At 35.2% G+C, this 20,545-nt stretch overlaps 1 protein-coding gene across 4 annotated transcripts; it reads right to left on the bottom strand.

Annotated features, from left to right (window-relative positions):
* Positions 1-306: 306 nt before the first annotated feature.
* LOC140875298 (cysteine synthase-like) lies at positions 307-17,327 on the bottom strand. 4 transcript variants are annotated; one of them, XM_073278955.1, is made up of 11 exons: positions 16,863-16,951; positions 2,703-2,927; positions 2,521-2,630; positions 2,355-2,412; positions 1,689-1,952; positions 1,370-1,507; positions 1,214-1,265; positions 1,012-1,091; positions 840-899; positions 667-747; positions 307-568 (listed from the first exon to the last, which is right to left on the bottom strand). In XM_073278955.1, exons 2-11 carry the CDS (start codon positions 2,739-2,741, stop codon positions 476-478), a joined length of 975 nt encoding a protein of 324 aa, XP_073135056.1. In that variant the 5' UTR covers positions 2,742-2,927; positions 16,863-16,951; the 3' UTR covers positions 307-475. The 4 variants fall into 4 exon arrangements, 3 of the variants coding, with proteins under 3 accessions (XP_073135056.1, XP_073135054.1, XP_073135055.1); XM_073278953.1 differs by lacking the exons at positions 1,012-1,091; positions 1,214-1,265; positions 1,370-1,507; ... (2 more) ...; positions 2,521-2,630; positions 2,703-2,927 and adding exons at positions 15,225-15,304; positions 15,427-15,478; positions 15,582-15,719; ... (1 more) ...; positions 16,506-16,563; positions 17,042-17,289 and having other exon boundaries at positions 16,863-16,972; XM_073278954.1 differs by lacking the exon at positions 16,863-16,951 and having other exon boundaries at positions 2,703-3,288.
* Positions 17,328-20,545: the final 3,218 nt, after the last annotated feature.

Raw genomic sequence — 20,545 nt, forward strand, 5'->3', positions numbered from 1 at the left:
AAAATTAATTGCAGATCAAATCAATTGATCTGCAATTGATTCTGGGCCATTCGATCTCCCTTCGGGTAGCCAAACCAAAATAGACCATGTGGCGGTATAATTTTGTCATGGCTTTCAAATTTTGAGAAACGATGCTGAAAAATTTTAATTTAAAAGGAAACAGGTGTGCGTAAAGGAAGCAATGTTGTGTTTAAATAAAAAGCATTATGAAACCATCATATGGTTCTTTTGTCTCCCACAATTTCACAGAATTTATTTATCAGTGAACCCAAAATACAGCCAAACTGAAGATTTAGCAGCTCAATGTATAGAAGCAAAGATCACATAGAAGAAGTGAATAATTGGTAAATACAAGTTCCCATTAAGATTCATACATGCAAGCTTCTGGTTTGTTAATTACAGATTCAAGAATTCGTCGAATTTAGATTTCCCCTGCCTTGCGTCGTGCACGCTCGAGTTTCTTGGAGCTGTTAGATTAGGACTCGAAACTCATGTTCTCCACCTCTTGTCTGACGGATTCGAAGAGTACAGAGGAGAGATACCGCTCTCCGAAGCTCGGGAAAATAACCTGAATTGAAGACCATTTCTCAAATAGTAACATTAATTTGTTCCCTAATGTGTGTGAAGCCGCGTGTGTACAGTTTTGACAAAATTGATGTGACTTACAACAAGAAGTTTTCCAGCATTTTCGGGGCGTTTCGCGACCTTGATTGCTGCTGCTGCTGCAGCACCAGATGATATGCCAACCTAAACAAAAGTACATACATATAGACAAATATCCAAAAGAAGATCCACCACAAACATTTCATGACTTAGATAATAAGTTCTAAATAACTTACCAATAACCCCTCTTTTAGTGCTAGAAGCTTTGCAGTCTCAAGGGCCTCATCACTAGAAATCTACAAAAAACATGTCATGTAAAAGTACAATGTGATGAAATTAATGTGTTGCACCTGAGTAGAGACATTCAGCTGCAGCATTTTGCGAACCAGAGAAATAAAAGAGCCTTACTTGAATCACTTCGTCGATAAGATTAACGTCCATAACATCAGGGATAAAACCAGCACCGATTCCTTGGATCTTATGTCCACCTTTATCATGTCCGAGAAAGTTACATACACACACAATATAACCGACCCCGACTGGTTTGGGATGAGCCCTTTAATGATGCTGTTGATATAGAAGAAAATTCAACACCTTTAACGATACTCACCAGGTTGTCCTCCAGAAAGAACGGCGCTTTCCACTGGCTCCACAGCGAAAAGCTAAAACACAGGTTCACCGAATAAAAAGTTACTGCATGTACCACAAGTCCACAACCCAAATCCTGCATCAAATACATACTTGAAATAAAATTACTGAAGCTAACCTTTATATCAGAGTTCTGCTCTTTTAGAAACTTTCCTGCACCAGTAAACGTGCCTCCTGTACCGATCCCACAAACAAATGCATCGACTTTTCCATCAGTTCCATTCCAAATCTCAGGTCCAGTGGCTTCATAGTGTATCTACAAAAATAACATTAGTTTAGGATGTCAAAACTAGAAACAAAAATTCAGGAGAATCAAGTTATATTTTCCTGCGTACATGATGCACAAAAATATATATGTTATAGAGAAATTAAAGCAGAAGCGAGCAATCAATTTAGTGAGCCCTCCTTTGGCTCCATATTTAAGCAGTTTGAACTACCTTTGGATTAGCAGGGTTATCGCATTGCATAAGGACGAAAGAATTTGGTGTCTTAGCGCGTATCTCTTCAGCTTTCTGAAGAGCACCTTGTAGCCCCTTAGTATAATCCGTGAGCACCAATTCAGCACCGAAAGCACGGAGAACAATTCTCCGCTCAAGAGTCATGGAGTCGGGCATGACAATTATAAGCTTATAACCTTTAACGGCTGCTACGAAGGCCAACCCTATGCCAGTGTTTCCGCTTGTAACCTCTATGAGGACATTCTTCATGGAAAATACAAGGTAAGAAAACAGAAAGAAAGTTAACTATAACAAAAAGTGTCACTCACAAACGTATCCAAAATCACCACACCAAAATTTTACACGGCCAAATTCCTAATTACTAATGGGGGAAGAGTATCACCCAACAGAATCATATCGAAAAGTTGTAAATCAAATCTCCTTGTCTGTTAATTTTCAGAGACATTCACCCTCTAAATTCAAACCTTAATCCATTTTCCGAAGATAATGAAAGTTACAAGTTCATACACATATCGATTCATCATTTCAAACCCAACGTTATGAGACGGTGAGCACCTTTGCAAACACCGGCTGAGGTTGGTTCCACTAAATCTCAATCTCAGATCAAAACAGTGCACTAAATCAAGCTGAAGACAATCAGCTAACCTCTCCAGGCGCGATGAGGCCCCGTGATTCGGCATCTGCAATCATACTATAAGCAATCCTGCAAGATGATAAACTGAAGATTAATTTTCTTGTGAAAACAAATTCCATTCGACTGACAGAGACCACTGATTGGGGCACATAAAAAAATTCGATCTTGAAGAGATACCTATCCTTGACACTAGAGCCTGGTCCCATGTATTCCAGCTTGGCCGCAATTCGAGCAACACAGCCATCAACAACGTTGTTCAAGTACACCAACGGCGTACGACCAATCAGCTGAAACACCACATAATCAGTTTCAAGAACAGGTTAAGAAAGAATACCAATTAGCTTGCGGAGACTAATTACTTCAGTGACATCCTTTGCTATTCCCATTTCCGCCGCCATATCTGCGAGTGCAACCACCCACTCTCTTCAAAATCGTTGTTTAACTCAACTGTAGACAGACACAGGGGAACTAATTGCAATTGTAGCTTCCCATGTTTTTTCCCCCTTAAAACTACTCCAACAACCAGTAAAGGCACCTCGTACATCTGTATATTTAATTTTCACGTCCACCTTCACCAAACTATTCTGTAAAAGCCAAACAATTGAAAACCACTTTTCGAAGCCATTTCTGTAAAAAAATAAAAAATAAAACAACCAATACACATTTATTTCTAGTGAACTATTATATAGATTTGTATATTAAGTTCAATACCAAAAAATAAAATTGGAAGCGTCTCAGAATTCTTTCAAATCACATTATTCATGCAGACATAAATGTTCATTTATCTTGCAAGTGAAATATGCTAATATAATTTAGGATTATACAAATGCTATACAAAAAAGAACTAGTATCATGAAATGTCACTTTACGTCAATTTATTTCATTATCTGTTTTGGGAGCACAACACAGGTAAAATATTTGTAATTTAAATTTTCTTTCTAAAGGAGAAAATTATTTTATTCAGATTAAAAGGGAAAAGCAGAAAATTTCTTTAGTCAATATCTCTTCATATATTGGAAAAATCTCACTGATACATGAATATAACTATATATATATATATAGGACTGAGATACCGTACCAAAATACCGAATTATTGGGATACCGTATCGAATTTTTTCAATATACTGAATTTTTTTTTTGGTATCTGTACGGTATCAGTATGAATTTTTTCTATACCAAAATTTCAAAATTTTTGTATCGGTACCGATATGAATTTTTTTCATATCGATATTTTTGATACGGTATAGTGAAAACCCACCCTTATATATATATATATATATATATATATTTTGCCTTCCCTCTTAACCATGGGGAGTGGTCTATTTTGTTATTATAGATGTCAAACTGGAAATCTTATCAGATTGGGCCTAGAATTTTGTATCGGCTCACTTGTTTCTAGATATCTACCTACTTTAATCAATGCTTCCAAACTTATCAAATATCAAAGTTTGGACCACGACAAATATATCCACATTTAATACCCATCAATCGTATTCGTGTGAGATGAGATAACTAAATTATGCATAATTTGAATGATTATAAGTTGAAAAATATATCCACATTTAATCCATCTTTTTCTTGAATGATTTAAGTTTTTTTAAAATTTAGGTTCGGTATAGATACATACTTTAAAAATATTTATAGTGTTTTATAAATGAAAAAAATTTAAAATGTGTGTTTTGATAAAATTTTTGAAAAATGTTTTTGAAAAATATTTTTTAAAAAGTGTTCAAGTATATTTTTTAAAGAATACTTGAGAGATGTTTTCTGATGTTTTTAGAATAAAATTGTGGAAGAGAAATATGAACAATATTACTTTTGAAATGTTAAAATATTTTTTTTTTAGAATAGACAACTTTTAAAACATTTTATATAAAATTTTAAAAAACACTTTTTACAAAAATATTTTATAAGTTCATGTCCAAACACCTTACTTTTTTTCTTTCATCTCTCATATGATAATAATGTCTCACCATTAAGCCTCAAATAGACATATTTAACCAAACGCAAAAAACCAGATATATACATATCACAGTGACATTTTAACAAGAAATGTATTGATTCCAACAGTGAAATTAAAACACTTAATATCATGTCTATATACATTTTTGGCCGTCCGGTGGTCGTCCGCGAAGTCTTCCCGGAGCTATATGGGCTATCGAGTTCGCAGTTCCAACCTAATGGTGTTCATACATTAAATAGGGGTAATAAATAAAAAATATATAATTGTGAAATTGATTTAAGAAAATAAATTTATACAATTTTTTCAAAAAACAAAATCAACAATATATGATTCATGATTTTGAAAAACTAAAGTGAGAGATATAGAAATAAATTAATATTTTTTTATTTGGTAAAAATTTGAATACAGAATAAGGTGTTTAAAATCAAATTAAATCATGTTTAAAAAAATTAAATTAAATCAAGTTAAACAAAATTATCAACATAAAAAAATATAATCGAGGAACATTAAATTTTTAATATATTAATATTAGAATCATTATGATTTATTATTTCATGTTCCTCCTTATCTTAGGATCAAGGTAATCAAGTGTAATTTGATTTTTATATTGTTAAAATTTTGATCCAAAACAAATATATAGTAGATTATACTTACGACTTCTCATCATAAGACATAAATTTCTAAAAAATGATTAAGTTTGATCCAAACAAATATATAAATTTTACTTAAAGACTTCCCATCATAAATTTTGTTGGGTTGTGAAACTCAAGTAATTTTGATTTTGATTATAACAAAACTTGTTATTGTGTTTTTTAACATATTTATTCTAGTGTGGAGTTGCTAAACTCAAGATGTAAGCCAAAACTCGAAATTAGTCAAACTGAATTTCTAGCAATCTCTAGTGTTTCAATGATATCTTATAGCTCATTGATGCAAATGATTAGCCGCCAAAATGACTGCATAGAAGGCTCAATTTGGAACATATTGTATTTCATGTCAGTTGAGCAAAAACGGATGTTATTTAGATCAAACAGACGTCTCAAGACCAAATGAAATCTGATCAATCGAGCAAGAATACAGAAGCAGTTGACCTCGAGCAGTTCTGGTATTTTGACCATATTGTTAGGAAATCAACTTCGTTCGATCACCAAACTCACATGATTATAGCAAGAATCGACTTTACACAACTCCCAGTTGTATAATCCAGAAACTCTCTCCAAGAAATCAATCAAGATCACTACTGACACACATCAATGTAATCATGTTCGTTTGCTTATATCGATATTTAAACTTCAAACAATCAGTAACATGAATATACAGATAAAAGCAAGTAGTGAACACAAGCTTTTTACGTGGTTCAGCCACTAAAGTAGCCTACATCCACAGGAGAAACACCACTTCTTTTATTGCACTTTCAATGTGAAGATCAATCGCGATTCAAATGTAGAAAGCTCTCAAATATAGAAAATCAAAACAAGATTTACAATTGATTATGAATCTCTCAACTTCTATCTCCTTGATTGACCACCTTCTGATTTTCCTCTCTAGTATTTCTCTTTGAATATTTCTTCATCATGCACTTCTCGACTGGAGTCGTCCCTTTTATATGCAAAATGATCTCTCTTTAATTAGCAGCCAGTTGCCACTCTCACATTTGGATTCCTTTATGACCCTTTCTATTGGTTCCCGGATGGGGTTGTTAGGACTCCCAACTGGTTCCCTTAACTGTCAAGAGTCCAATCCATTAATAACCATCTGGATTGTATATTAATCTATGATACAAGCCCAAGAAGAAATATTGTATAAGCCCAATCGAGAATGGACACTTCATTCAACAATCTCCACCTTGTCCATTGAGATTTGATGTGCCTCCACCTAGTCTTCTGAGAGACTAGTTAACAAGTCCAGCCCCTACTAAGTCCATGCAGTATTTGAACTTAGCAAGAGGCAGAGGCTTAGTCAAAGCATCTGCTGGATTGTCCTCGGTTGCTATTTTCTCTAGCACCACTTCACCTTTTTCTATTGTTGTAGTGACCCGAATCAGTAAGTAGCGATTAATGAGTATGTTAATCATGTGATCATGTTTTGATTTATTAATACATGATTAAGGAAATTTCTGTTGGATTAACGGACTTCAGAAATGAACTCAAAATGATCGAAAATGACCCAAAGGGTGACCTGAAACGAAAGCAACGTTGAGGAATGGACGCAACGTTCTAGCCATCTGATGTCATCCATGACATCATTGCTTACAACCTTGATGGGACATCGGACGCAACGAAGGTCGGACGGATGTTCCGTTCGAAAACGGACGCAACGATGGGAGAACGGGCATTCCGTTCTGTGTCTATAAATAGAGGTGCCGAGGCTCATTTGCAACTCACCTCTCTCCTCTCTTCTCTCTCGTTTCTTAGCCTTCTAACTCAGATCTAGGGATTTATAGGCGTCCTATTGGGAATCCAAAAGTGACGGAGTGATCCCAGCGTCGTAGCGGAGGTGTGCCTAAGTTTTGGGGCAGTCGCCATCAGTGGGCTGACGACGGGCGCAGGTATAGCTTTGGCTTCCTAAAATTAATTGGGAGTATGCAATAGCTTAGTTAAGGCTTTTTGAGCTTATTGGATGATGCATAGGTCTTTGAATTGTAGAGTTGATGATAGGCTTGTAACCTAGAGTGGGACTGCTAGGACTGCTGTAGTAAGGTACATAAGTATTGATTGAGATGACCAGCATGATATATATTATATGTGTTGCATAAGTATGTGCTACTTGTTTTATATGTTTTACGGCTTTAGCACATGCATGTTTTTATGGTAGACTGCATATGGTATGATGTGAGTCATGACAGTTTCCATCGGTGATGAGATACTCCTTATGGATCCGTGTCTGGGGAGACTCAGCCCCTGGTTTTACTATCACTAGGAGCGACCACGACGATGGAGTAGACGCTATAGTCGGTAGGAGAATATGGGAACGGCACCGCGGATTAGCTATCCGGCACAGCCATGCATATTCTTGGCGCCCTGAGCATACTGTTTTACCTTTGTTTTAAATACATTTATGTGATGCATATATTTTATATATAATTGCTTATGTATTGAGCTTAGAGCTCACGTCCATTATTTTCTGTATGTCTGGACACCCCATTTGACGGGGCAGGTGTAGGTACAGGATTGAGCACCAGGAGCTTGGAGTAGCGAGTAATCCAGTGAAGACAACAGGATTAGCTGTAGGTCTTTACCCTTAGGATTATTTGTAATTCAATTGGGTTGTATATTGGCTTATTTAGCCGGTTTTATTTTGTCGGTCTGCTTTATTTAAGTCTCCGCAATGATTTATTTTAAATGCATGCTTAATTATGCTCTAACTCTGATTAGGTGGTGGATCCGGATTGGGTTGCTACATTTATTGGTATCAGAGCGGCATGCAAATAGACTTGGGAGATAGTAATAAGACTTTTTGGGTTATCCTTGTAGGATTGATGAGACCTTTAAAGAGACAACGATGAGGCAATTAGATTGTCCGAAGACAATTATCATCGGCAGGAATTTTAAAGATTTGACTTATGGAATTCCAGTAAGTGCGGACAAGAGCGTTGGATCGTGTCCGAGTTTTCGCGATTTCTACTCATGTGGATCCTAGATTTGGATCGAGTACCGGATGCCAGAGCTAAGGTGTTTGCACTCTTTAACAAAATTCAAGGATGTGTGTAAACAGTAAAATAGAGTAAAAATGACACCATAAACGTTATCGCCACCATATCGGGTCAATTAACTCAAACTGAGCAGCACCTTAATCTGAACAAGAACACCCGTATGGACACATTACATGCAGCATTGGATGCTCAAATTGATGCATGGATGGATACCCTTCAAGAAGCCCTTGGGTCTCAACTTAGTGAAATACTTGATCATATATCCCAGGGTGATGCCAAAAAAGGGGAAGAAGAGCGTCGTAAAGCAGAAGAAGCTAAACGAGCTCATGAGAAAAGGATTGAAGATTCGCGGTGGAAAAGATATGAAGATGAGAAAAGAAGGCGAGGAAGAAGCTCTGAGGAAGCAGTTCGTTAGGATATAGGTACCTTTTTTTTTTTTTTTTTGCAGTAGGTGTAATAAGTTAATCTCTTATCACGTTATGAATTCATTATCTATTCAACATCAGTAGTCATCTTGAAGCATAGGTTTTGTCATCACCAAAAATGGAGAAATTGTTGATCCTAAGTTTTGGTGATAACAAAACAATAAATTATTGTTATAGATCTTGCTGTCTTTTCTATATAAAACATGTATTGACCGCTTGCAATGAAGAACAGGTATCGACCACTTGCAATGAATTACAGATATCGATCGCTTGCAATGAAGAACATATATCGACCGCTTGAAATAAAGACTAGTCATCTCCTGGCTGAAGATCCCTCGACTGGTCAAGTACAAGTCATATCTCTCAGTCGATCACTATCTCAAGATCTTCTCGACTTGTTCAAATAAATTTAACTTTCCTCAACTGCTCAAAACCACAAGCTAGCATCTCACAACTATCCTAAGGAAAGACTTCCAATACAAGAAACAACACTCTCAAGAGCCGACTGAAACATTTATGCGCAGTCAAAAAGGAATTTAGGAAATCAGAATATTTAATCAAAATGTTTACTGAGGAATTAGAGCTCAGGGCTTGTCTGCGACCGTTGCTTCTTAAATTGAGAAAGAGTCAAATCACACATTTATTTACGAACACTACTTGTCATGTTTAAAGCCCCAAAAATATTTAATTTCATATATTATGGACTTTGAGATTTAAATTTTGAGTTTTAGAAATTAAGGGACTGAATTGAAGTTTCTGGAAGTTTGCAGGGACTAGATTGCGATTAAATCTTTCAAGTGGGATAAATATGATATACATGTATATTTATCTTCATATCATCATCACCTTTACGTTGAAGAAGTAGATACTTGGAGAGAAAGCACTTCACGCCATTTTCAATCGTTTCCAAGCTTCGATTTTTATCATCCGGCCATTAGAATTCAAGATTGATCGTATATTCGCGATCCTCTCAATTAGAGATTCGTTCTTACGTAAGTTTGATTAAACTCTGTAAATTTTGAATTTTGAGATGATGTTGAAATCAGATTTTGATTGAATATTCATGTTCTTGAGCTAGTAGTTGTAACGCCCCGATTTTATCTTAATTGAGCTTATTTGAGTTAATCAGAGATTACAGAGTTCAAAAGCCGACTTGATTTTGATCAGTGTCTATTTTGCAAATTTTGGAAATTTCAGGGACTAAAACGCAAATTTGGGATTTTATATATTATCTACACTTGATTTGACTTTCTTCAATTCCCATCACCTTCTTCCCGACGCCTCCCACCATTGAAGCCGCCCCTTTTGGTTTCAAGCTTTCAGATTTAGGTTTCTGGTCGATCCGTTCGTTGGAATTTAATTCTGAAGGCAGATTAGCGATCACAACAGCGAGAGCTTCGTTCTATCGTAAGTATTTCTTCGATCGAATGTGTTTTATTTTCCGGATGTTTTTAGAATCGATTGAGTTTCGGTTATGTTGTTCTTGACAGAGTTCTGATCGTTTATTCTCTGTCGGTTTTGAAATAGAGCATCGTTCGGAATTGTTATGATTTTTGGAAGCCTATTTTTGAAAATCTATTTTTGAGATTGGTTGGGTTTGAGCCTTTATTGTTGTATTAGCATTGATTGGAGTTGATATCGATATTGTATTGCTGTCTGCGTTTTCGGTTTGTTCAGTTTATAGTCGTTATGCCGCCGGTTTGAGTTTTGAGATTTTGAACCGTGTTTGAGTTGTAGAACTTTGGCTATGGAGTTTTGATCGTCATTGTTGATCTTCTTTGCATCCGAACAGATTCGTTTGGAGTTTTTCGAGCCCTGAGTTAGCAGCATTCAATCGTCGAAGAGTTGGAGGAAGAGCGGTAAAGAGTTTACCTTGAGCCTTGTTGTTGTTTAGGTTGTATAGATTTTGATATAACCTCTTTTGTAGCATATCCAGAGTTGGAGCTACTTGAATTGAAAGGTACAAGCAGTCATCGTTAGAGGGATAGCATACTCGAGACAGTTGGTTCTTGAGTTTTCCCTTAAAATCACATAATTGCATCAATACTTGTTCTAGCATGTGGAACTTGTATTTTGTTGTTAATTGAGCTTTTGTTATGTGACTTAATGTTTATGTTTTTTTATGCATTCATCTTGAGCCAAACCTTTGATTTCAGCGGGCAGAATGACCCTTTTTGTTTAGACGTTTTGGGGGCTATTCTGCGAGTGGCCTGGGTGTAGAAGTTCACCTAGTGTCAGCATACTCCTTATAGTTGCACCAAAGTCTAGGGGAGTGGGATACGTAGCACCACCTCGATTGGGAGAGTCGGTGAGTCGTTATTTGATCTCATCCTCGGGATCCCAAAAGCATAGCAGAAATCCCTTGTTTATCAGAATTGATATCCCTATTTTAAATACATGCATATCATTCGTTTTGATTTGATTATGTTGTCTTGAAATCATGTTGTTGATATATTACATGTATTGCTTGTTATGTTGCTTTTACTGGAAATATCATTCTCACCGAAGTTATCCGGCTGTTTCTTTGTTTTGTATGTGTACTTGGCAACAAGAGGGGCAGGATCAAGTCAGTGAAGACCTGGTTAGCATCAAGAGTGAGAGATAGGAGTGAGACTCGGTTTAGAAGTCGAATTCAGCATGTCAATCTAGTCTATGTTTTGAAGCGTGTTTAAAACTCGAACTTGGATTGAAGGTTGTCTTTGCATGTGATTCGAACTTGTTATGTTTTGGTATTCGGATTGTAATAGCTAGAACCGATGCATGTTCTATCCTTTTGAGCAGTTGATCAACTCTAGAACTTCATGTATTAATTGGAGAGATTGCGATTGTAATGCATGATTATGATTTGTATGTTTTGGAGTTGAGTTTTATCAAGTCTTCTGCTGTATATTTGCATATGTACTGTCACCGCTCGATCGGTGAGATTTGATCGATCGAGCGATGGACAAATTGCTAAGTTTCTGTTTTGCATTTTAGGTGGCCGCTCGATCGGTTGGATTTTACCGATCGAGCGGAGCTGGTTCCTTCGGGCAGTAACTTTTGCATTTGTTGCTCGCTCGATCGGTTAGATCTTACTGATCGAGCGAGGCACTATTTAAAAAAAAATCCTTATTACTTTTTAGTCTTGGATCTTGTATGCTTTAATTATTTTTTAATCCGAGATTAGTGGTAATAGCATATCCAAGACGGATCGAACAAAGATCGTCGTTTGAGCATGTTTGTTATTTTTGAAGTATTTTTGAAAATTATGAAAATGGGGGCTGCTCAATTTTGAAATTTTTATATTGGTTTGATGATGATATTGAGTTTAGATTGAATTATATATGAGTTGGGGATTTTGGAAATGTCGGTTTTTAGTTGTTATGCCGCCGGTTCGTTTCTAGAATGGAATTTCGAGCCTTTTGAGTCAAAAAGTCTTGGGATATGAATTGAATTAAGTTTGAAGTATGATATTAATGAAGCTATATATTCATTTCAGAGTTGAAGTGAAGTATATTGAATTCGAGTTGCGAGAATTCGAGTCGTCAAAGAATTGATCAAGCTTGTGGATTGAGTTATTTTAGAATTGAGAATGTAAGGTATGATTCGACGATGATCGATTTGGGAAATAAGCGTCGAAACGAGTTTGCCTTCTCGATCCCTTTAAAATCACACAATGTTTCTATCTTATGTGTTTTGCATGCATTCTTTGATTCATGAGTTCTATAAATTGATGTTATTGAGCTATAGTATGGAATGATTGTATTGCAAAAAATAGAGTATAAACTATTGTTGTAATTTTGTATGTCATCATCTCATTTTGCATTTTGAGCCTAACCATTCTTTTGAGTTTTGTCATGGTTTTGTTGATGAGTTATAAGATTCGATACCGAGTATTAATGATGAGATTATAGCATTGGTATTCATATTAGACTCCGGCATAGCATCAGTGATGAGTTATAGCCTGATGATGAGTTGATGTGTTATAGCATCTAAACCGGTGTTAGATATTGATCCTTGATCTTTGTTAGCCATTTATCATTCATCATACATTTCCTAAATGTTGCTTAAATTTGAAATGCATTGACATTGTTGGATTTGCATATGACATACATTCCGTTGTTTCATACTAAGTTTTATACTTACCAGTTTGTCTGGCTGTTGCTTTGTTTTTGTGTGTGGATTGAAACAGGTGATTCAGGGCCGAGTCATATGAGGTCATGAGCATTGGAAAGAATTTAGAAGTGGTGCTCCGGGTTACGAAGTAGTGTTGCTGTTAAATGTTTGCACTTGAGAGTAAAAGTGAGTTTTAGCATGTTGCAGCAACTTTTGTATTTGAAGGGTCAAATATTCATCTTTTGAGAAACAATGTTTTTTAATCTTTTTTGTATAGTTTTAGATCCATTTTGGATTGTATGTTGTAATCATGTTTCGAGATTTCGAGTTTTCCGAGTTTTAAATAAAAAGAGCAGATTTTGGAAAAACTGGGCAGTAGCTACTACCCTTTTTCTGTAGAAAGATGAGCGCAGCAGCCCAAGAGAAGAGGCGCAGCTGCGCCCCCTTGTGAAGTCCCTAGCGCAGCAGCGCTAGCAAGGTAGCTCTACTGCGCTAGCTCATGCTTATATTTTTTTAAAAAAAATTATTTTGCTGCTTATTTTAAATGTTGTCTTTAATTTATGTATTTTTAGTAGACGAGCTCCGGGGTCCCACATCATTTGGTATCATTTCATCCTCGAAATCACATGTAATTACCCTACAAAAGACATGGACTGAATAAATGACTGAATTAAAAACTCAATTCAGTTCATGTGAAGGACAACAGTTATATTACATACGCATTCATGATCGCAAGAAAGACGTTGAGACTCTCCATGAAAAGGACGCTATAAATAGGAGATTGCCCAAAGAGAAAACAAGAAGCTTTATCACTGCAACTTGAAAGATCTCTCGCATCTTTAAGCAATCTCCTTGAACATTCAAAGACTCCCTTATCTACATTGCTCACACCAAGCCTCGCCTACAAAAGAAACTTATCAGATCTTTTAGGATCACTCAAGGGCTTGAAAGTTTGGATCTGCGAATTCAAACTTAGTTGACATTGCTGCCAGTTTGATAAAAGTTGTGAATCTTATTTTGTTGAAATATAGGATTTCCGAATTAGGCAATGCATGAATCCTGATTTTGGAGTTGGTGTGTTACAAAACATTGTAATAGCCAAATTCTTCTAGTGAATTCTTTCTTATGTGAAAGAAGAGGAGACGTAGAAGGATTCAACCTAAACCTCCATATATCTTGTGTCATTTATCTTTCTATTTATTGTTATATCTGTTTAAATCCCCAAAGTGATTTAAGTCAACATTTTTCACTGAAACTTTTTGGACTCGTTTCGCACTTCTAAGTTGTTGAAATATCTTCAAAAGTTTAGAAAGTTGATCGAGTGGATTAACATTCATTCAACTCTTTGTTTATTTTCAAGAATATTTTAAAAGTGTGTATTCACCTCCCTTTACACACACACACTCGATCCCTAACAATATAATTTAATAATCTTAACATTTTTATGCAAAAATTATGATATTATATATTATAATATAACTTTAATTTATTTTACAATTTTAATCAATAAAAAAATTTCAAAAAATAAAATTTATATCTAATTAATAATAATAATAATAATAATAATAATAATAATAATAATAATAATAATAATAATAATAATAATAATAATAATAATAATAATAATAATAATAATTGGACATAAAAGTTAAAAGAAATTTATACAAGGGTTAAAATTTATGTTTTAGTTCAACTCAAAAAAAAATTATGTTTTAGTAAAATCATTTACCAAGTCATTTCAATAGTTCATATATCAATTTGTCAATTTATCAACAAGTCAGTGTATCAAAATAGTATTACTCTATTCTGGGGTTATAATAAAAAAACATTAATTTTAAAATACTTTATTACTCAGTATTTTTCTTCTCTTTTTTAAGGGAAGAAAGAAAGAAATAAATAAAGAAAGAAGCAATGTTGTGTTTAAATTTAAATAAAAAGCATGTTGAAACCATCATATGGTACTTTTGGCTCCCACAATTTCACAGAATTTATTTATCAGTGAAACCAAAATACAGCCAAACTGAAGATTTAGCAGCTCAATGTATAGAAGCAAGATCACATAGAAGAAGTGAATACTTGCTAAATACAAGTTCCCATTAAGATTCATACATGCAAGGTTCTGGTTTGTTAATTACAGATTCAAGAATTCGTCGAATTTAGATTTCCCCTGCTTTGCGTCATGCACGCTCGAGTTTCTTGGAGCTGTTAGATTAGGACTCGAAACTCATGTTCTCCACCTCTTGTCTGACGGACTCAAAGAGTACAGAAGAGAGATACCGCTCTCCGAAGCTCGGGAAAATAACCTGAATTTAAGACCATGTCTCACATACTAACATTAATTTGTTCCCTAATGTGTGTGCAGCCGCGTATGTACAGTTTTGCCAAAATTGATGTGACTTACAACAAGAAGTTTTCCGGCATTTTCGGGGCGTTTCGCGACCTAGATTGCTGCTGCTGCTGCAGCACCAGATGATATGCCAACCTAAACAAAAGTACATACATATAGACAAATTAATATCAAAAAGAAGATCCACCACAAACATTTCATGACTTAGATAATAAGTTCTAAATAATTTACCAATAACCCCTCTTTTAGTGCTAGAAGCTTTGCGGTCTCAAGGGCCTCGTCACTAGAAATCTACAAAAAAACATGTCATGTAAAAGAACAATGTGATGAATTACTGTGTTGCACCTGAGTAGAGACATTCAGCTGCAGCATTTTGCGAACCAAAGAAATAAAACAGCCTTGAATCACTTCGTCGATAAGATTAACGTCCATAACATCAGGAATAAAACCAGCACCGATTCCTTGGATCTTATGTCCACCTTTATCATGTCCGAGAAAGTTACATACAAACACAATATAACCGTCCCCGACTGGTTTGGGATGAGCCCTTTAATGATGTTGTTGATATAGAAGAAAATTCAACACCTTTAACAATACTCACCAGGTTGTCCTCCAGAAAGAACGGCGCTTTCCACTGGCTCCACTGCGTAAAGCTAAAACACAAGTTCACCGAATAAAAAGTTACTGCATGTACCACAAGTCCACAACCAAATCCAACATCAAATACTTACTTGAAATAAAAATACTAAAGCTAACCTTTATATCAGAGTTCTGCTCTTTTAGAAACTTTCCTGCACCAGTAAACGTGCCTCCTGTACCGATCCCACAAACAAATGCATCGACTTCTCCATCAGTTCCTTTCCAAATCTCAGGTCCAGTGGTTTCATAGTGCATCTACAAGAACAACATTAGCTTAGGATGGCAAAACTAAAAGATATAGATTCAGGATAATCAAGTTTTATTTTCCTTCATTCGTGATACACAAAAATATACATGCTATAGAGAAATACAAGCAGAAGGGAGAAATCAACTTGGTGAGCCCTCCTTTGGCTCCATATTTAAGAAGTTTAACTACCTTCGGATTAGCAGGGTTATCCAATTGCATAAGGATGAAAGAATTTGGTGTCTTAGCGCGTATCTCTTCAGCTTTCTGAAGAGCACCTGCTAACCCCTTAGCAGAATCTGTGAGCACCAATTCAGCACCAAAAACACGGAGAACAATTCTCCGCTCAAGAGTCATGTCATCCGGCATGACAATAATAAGCTTATAACCTTTAACAGCTGCTACGAAGGCCAACCCTATACCAGTGTTTCCGCCGCTAATCTCTACTAGGACATTCTTCATGGAAAATACAAGGTAAGAAAACAGAAAGTAGTTAACTATAACAAACATAAGTATTAATGTTTTATCCAAAATCACCACACCAAACTTTTACACAGCCAAATTCCTAACTACGAGTGGGGGGAAGAGTATCGCCCAACTGAATCATATCGAAAATTCCTTGTTTATCGATTTTCCTCGGATGATTTACAGAGACATTCACCCTCCAAATTAAAAATCTTGATCCATTTTTGGGAAGATTATGAAAGTTACAAGTTCACAGTCATATCAACTCATGATTTCAAACTCATCTCTGATCAAAACAGTGCACTAAATACAGCTGAAGAAAATCAGCTAACCTCTCCAGGCGCAATGAAACCCCGTGATTCGGCATCTGCAATCATACTATAACCAATCCTGCAAGATGGGGATAATAAACATCATAAACTAAATAATTTTCTTTGAAAAGAAAAGGTCCAAAACACGACGGTGTAACTTGGACCTATCTTCGACCTCAAAAGCCAGCTCAAGTCGAGGGGACGATTGTCAAGACTCAAAGTTCATATATGAAACTCTTGTGGACTTTATCCAACTGACGTGGAACAACTAACACTATTACGTGGAAAATGGCAATGGACAGAAACCACTGATTCGGGCACATAAAAAAAGTTGCAAAAATTTGATCTTGATGGTTCAAAGTGAAGTTGAAGAGATACCTATCCTTGACACTAGAGCCTGGTCCCATGTATTCCAGCTTGGCCGCAATTCGAGCAACACAGCCATCAACAACGTTGTTCAAGTACACCAACGGCGTACGACCAATCAGCTGAAACACCACATAATCAGTTTCAGGAACAGGTTAAGAAAGAATCCCAATTAGCTTGCGGAGACTTACTTCAGTGACATCCTTTGCTATTCCTATTTCCTCCACCTCCGCCGCCGCGGCCATATCTGCAAGTGAAATGACCAAGAGTGCAAGCAGTGTCTTCAAAATCACCTCGTACCTTGTACTCCATTGTCAGAGCGATGATACGTGTAAATCAACTATTCGTATATCAATTTCCCCATTTATCTCCTGTAAAAATCAAATAATTGAAGGGCAAATTGACATAAAATCCCCAAATACAAACATAAGTTCTAGATCAGTCCCGCTGTCAGTGTCAGTGGAGTTTTGTTTGAACTCCCTGATTTGAAGTTTCGCTATAATTGAAAGGCCATACATTTACACATTTACCCTAACAATACATGAAACGCACGTGAAGTCTTCCTCTTTCTTCCCATGTATTCTCTATTGTACTTTTCCATTTATGAGCAAACCCACTACGAGAAATACATTCTTTCGATGGCATTTGTTTTGCAATATAAAATGGTGCTACCTTCCATTTATAATTTCTTTCTTGTGCTACAGAAAGGATTTGTCTCATAACTTGAAAATTCAAAAACCCATTAAGCATCGATCGACATTCAAATTCAAGATGAGGAAAAACAAGAGTTATGTTGACAAAGGGGAGTAACTCAACCGTTCAAGTGAAGATGAGATAATGGCCGCCAAAACAGAAAAATAGCAAGCAATATCTAGTGACGATGCAATAATTATAAGCTTACTTTTATCTCGTTTTTCATATTTGAATATCTTAATTTAATATGAGATTTTTTATTATGATTATTTTTGTGCTAAACTCACTTGTTTCGTTCTTTCTTATCTTTAATTTATAGGGAAAATTGTCAATTTAGTCATGTATATTTGTCACTTTGCGATTTTGGTCCTTTATGTTGCATGTTTTGATTTTTGGCAATTTCGGTCCTTTTTATTCGAAAATGCTTACGTGGTACTGTACACGTCAGCTCCACACCAGCACTGAATTGGTGCCACGTCAGTGCCACGTCGGAAAAAGGACTAAAATTGCCAAAAAAAATAAAGATAGCGGACTAAAACTAAAATCTGAAATATAAAAAACTAGAATCGCAAAATGATAAATATACATGACCAAAAAAGCAATTTTTCCTAATTTAAATTATCAATGTTGGTGTTATATATGTGCGGGGCTTGGAGTTCATGAAAGCTTATGAACACATTTGCTGATATTATATATTTTTTTCCTTTATTAATTGCATGTGCGATAGAGATCTGTGTATTTATGAACCACTAGCTCGTCCATGTTCCTTTGCTTATGGTGTTTTGGAAAGCTCGTTTAAAGTTTGATTTTATTTTTTCTACACACGAGCATATATATATATACCTTTGACTCAAGTCTAAAGTTCAATCATAAAAGTTGAATTATTCCATCCTGCACGTCCATGATAAACTACATATAAGTGGAAACTGTGGAATCCATTAATGTAGATTGGACTTTCTTAAATCGATCGAAATCGAGATCGAGCTAGTAACCAGCGTGTTATAACCCATGAATGGAATGTTAATTTCTTGATGATATTTTCCCAAGTTTGAAAGATTATTTTAAGAGTTTTGCCTTTTTAGACTTGATATTTTCTAAGTTTAAATATTTCACTAATTATCGAAAATATATATAGATTAAATATTTAACTAGATTCAATAATATCTTGATATGGTATTTTTGAATATTATGTTTATCCAATATTATCAAGATATGATTTATTGTGCTTAAAAGAGTTCATTTCCTAATAGACTGTCAAGACTATACTTAAGTTCAAATTAGTTGTCATTGGATGGCTGGGATTTATCCTTTGATACTAATCCTAATCCAACAGCTGAGATCTAATTAGGAGTTGGTTTCTTGTTCTGTTAAGTTAGTTAAGAGCTTAATATATTAGTCTTGGGGCAGATCTCCTTTGAGAGATTATCAGATCGATTGAAAGGCAAGAAGAGTATCGGATCCTCTGAGCTAAATTTGAGAGCTACACAATTGGAATCAAGCTCGTTTTTTCCTTACAACTAGGGCTTGGATCAAGTGCACAAGATCAAGAGCTGCCACTGGATTCCTGAATATATTGCTAAGTTTTCTTTCTTGTTCTTAGCCAAGCGATTCTCGTGTGAGGGTTGTAACGATTGAAAACTCTTGGTTTATAGTGGATTGAATGGGATTATTCCCAGAACCTTGGATGTAAGATTGATAACAATCTGAACCAAGTAATCGTGTTGTTCTTGCATTTTTTGCTTGCATTGTTTTGTGCTTCGAATTGGTTCATTTGAATTACATCTGATATTGTGTTTTCTGAGAATTGAATTATTTGGTTAAAATCATAACAAGTGGTATCAGAGCCTCAAGATTAATATCTTGGGGCTAAAGAATTCGATTTGGGGTGTTACTGCTTCTTATCTGTTATAGATCTTGAAAATACCTTTACGCCTATTTACTTTGTATGTGATCTTTCTTGACAGGGGATGTCTACTGTTAAGGGGCATTCGTTAGCAATGCCCACATCGAGGTATGAGATGGAGAAATTCGATGGAAAGAATGATTTTAATCTATGGAGGGAGAAGATGGTAGCTCATTTCGGTAATCTAGGTTCCGATGCAGGGCCGTCTCCAGAATATTATAGGCCATAGGAAAATATTCAGGGGAGAGAGCTATATACTTTTTTTAATTAAACATCGATACAATCACTTCATCAAAAAATCAAATTTTCAAATTTTTGTAACTAAAAATAATAACATAAACAATTGAATCGAAATATAAAAAATAAAACTAAAACTAAAAAAAAAACTTGATGAATTCTCAAATTTCATTAGTCAGAGATGAATTAATGCATAATACAAATAAAATAATAATCTCCAAATTAAGGAAGCATAAATAATATATTTTTGTCACAAAAAATCTGACAAAACATATAAATTATAATTTAAATAATAACTTAAACAAGGAATAATTATAATATAATTAAGTAAAAATTATTCTCATTGTCGAATAAGCAAATTACAAGATTCTAGTATATCGAGACCAAAAATTAAATCAATTAAAAAAAATCAACCGCAATACAAAAATAGACAAAAATAAATATCATTCAATAAATAAACGAAAGATGATTGGCCCAATTTGAATAACCTAACTCATTTGAGTGGATCAATTTAACGAAAAAAGAGATTTTTGTTTAAATAGAAAAAGATATATTTTTACTAAATAAATGATAGAAAAAAGTACAAAAAAATTGACCACGATTTTGAATTTTAAACAAAATAAATAGATTCACGTAATATTTTAAATATATATAAAAAATAATACTTAAAAAAATTTAAAAAACAAATTGAGGCCCCGCCAAAGGGAGGCCCTAGGAAGCCGCCTAGGCCGCCTCCTCTTGGAGCCGTCACTGTTTGGATGAGGTCATACAAGGTGAATCTAAGATTCCAGACACCAAAGAAAACAAGGAAGAGATCTTGAAAAAGGCTAGGAATACGATCGTCCTCAGTCTAAGCGATCAA

The sequence above is a fragment of the Henckelia pumila genome, chromosome 1 (assembly GCF_033568475.1).
Source record: "Henckelia pumila isolate YLH828 chromosome 1, ASM3356847v2, whole genome shotgun sequence".
Lineage (NCBI taxonomy): Eukaryota > Viridiplantae > Streptophyta > Magnoliopsida > Lamiales > Gesneriaceae > Henckelia > Henckelia pumila.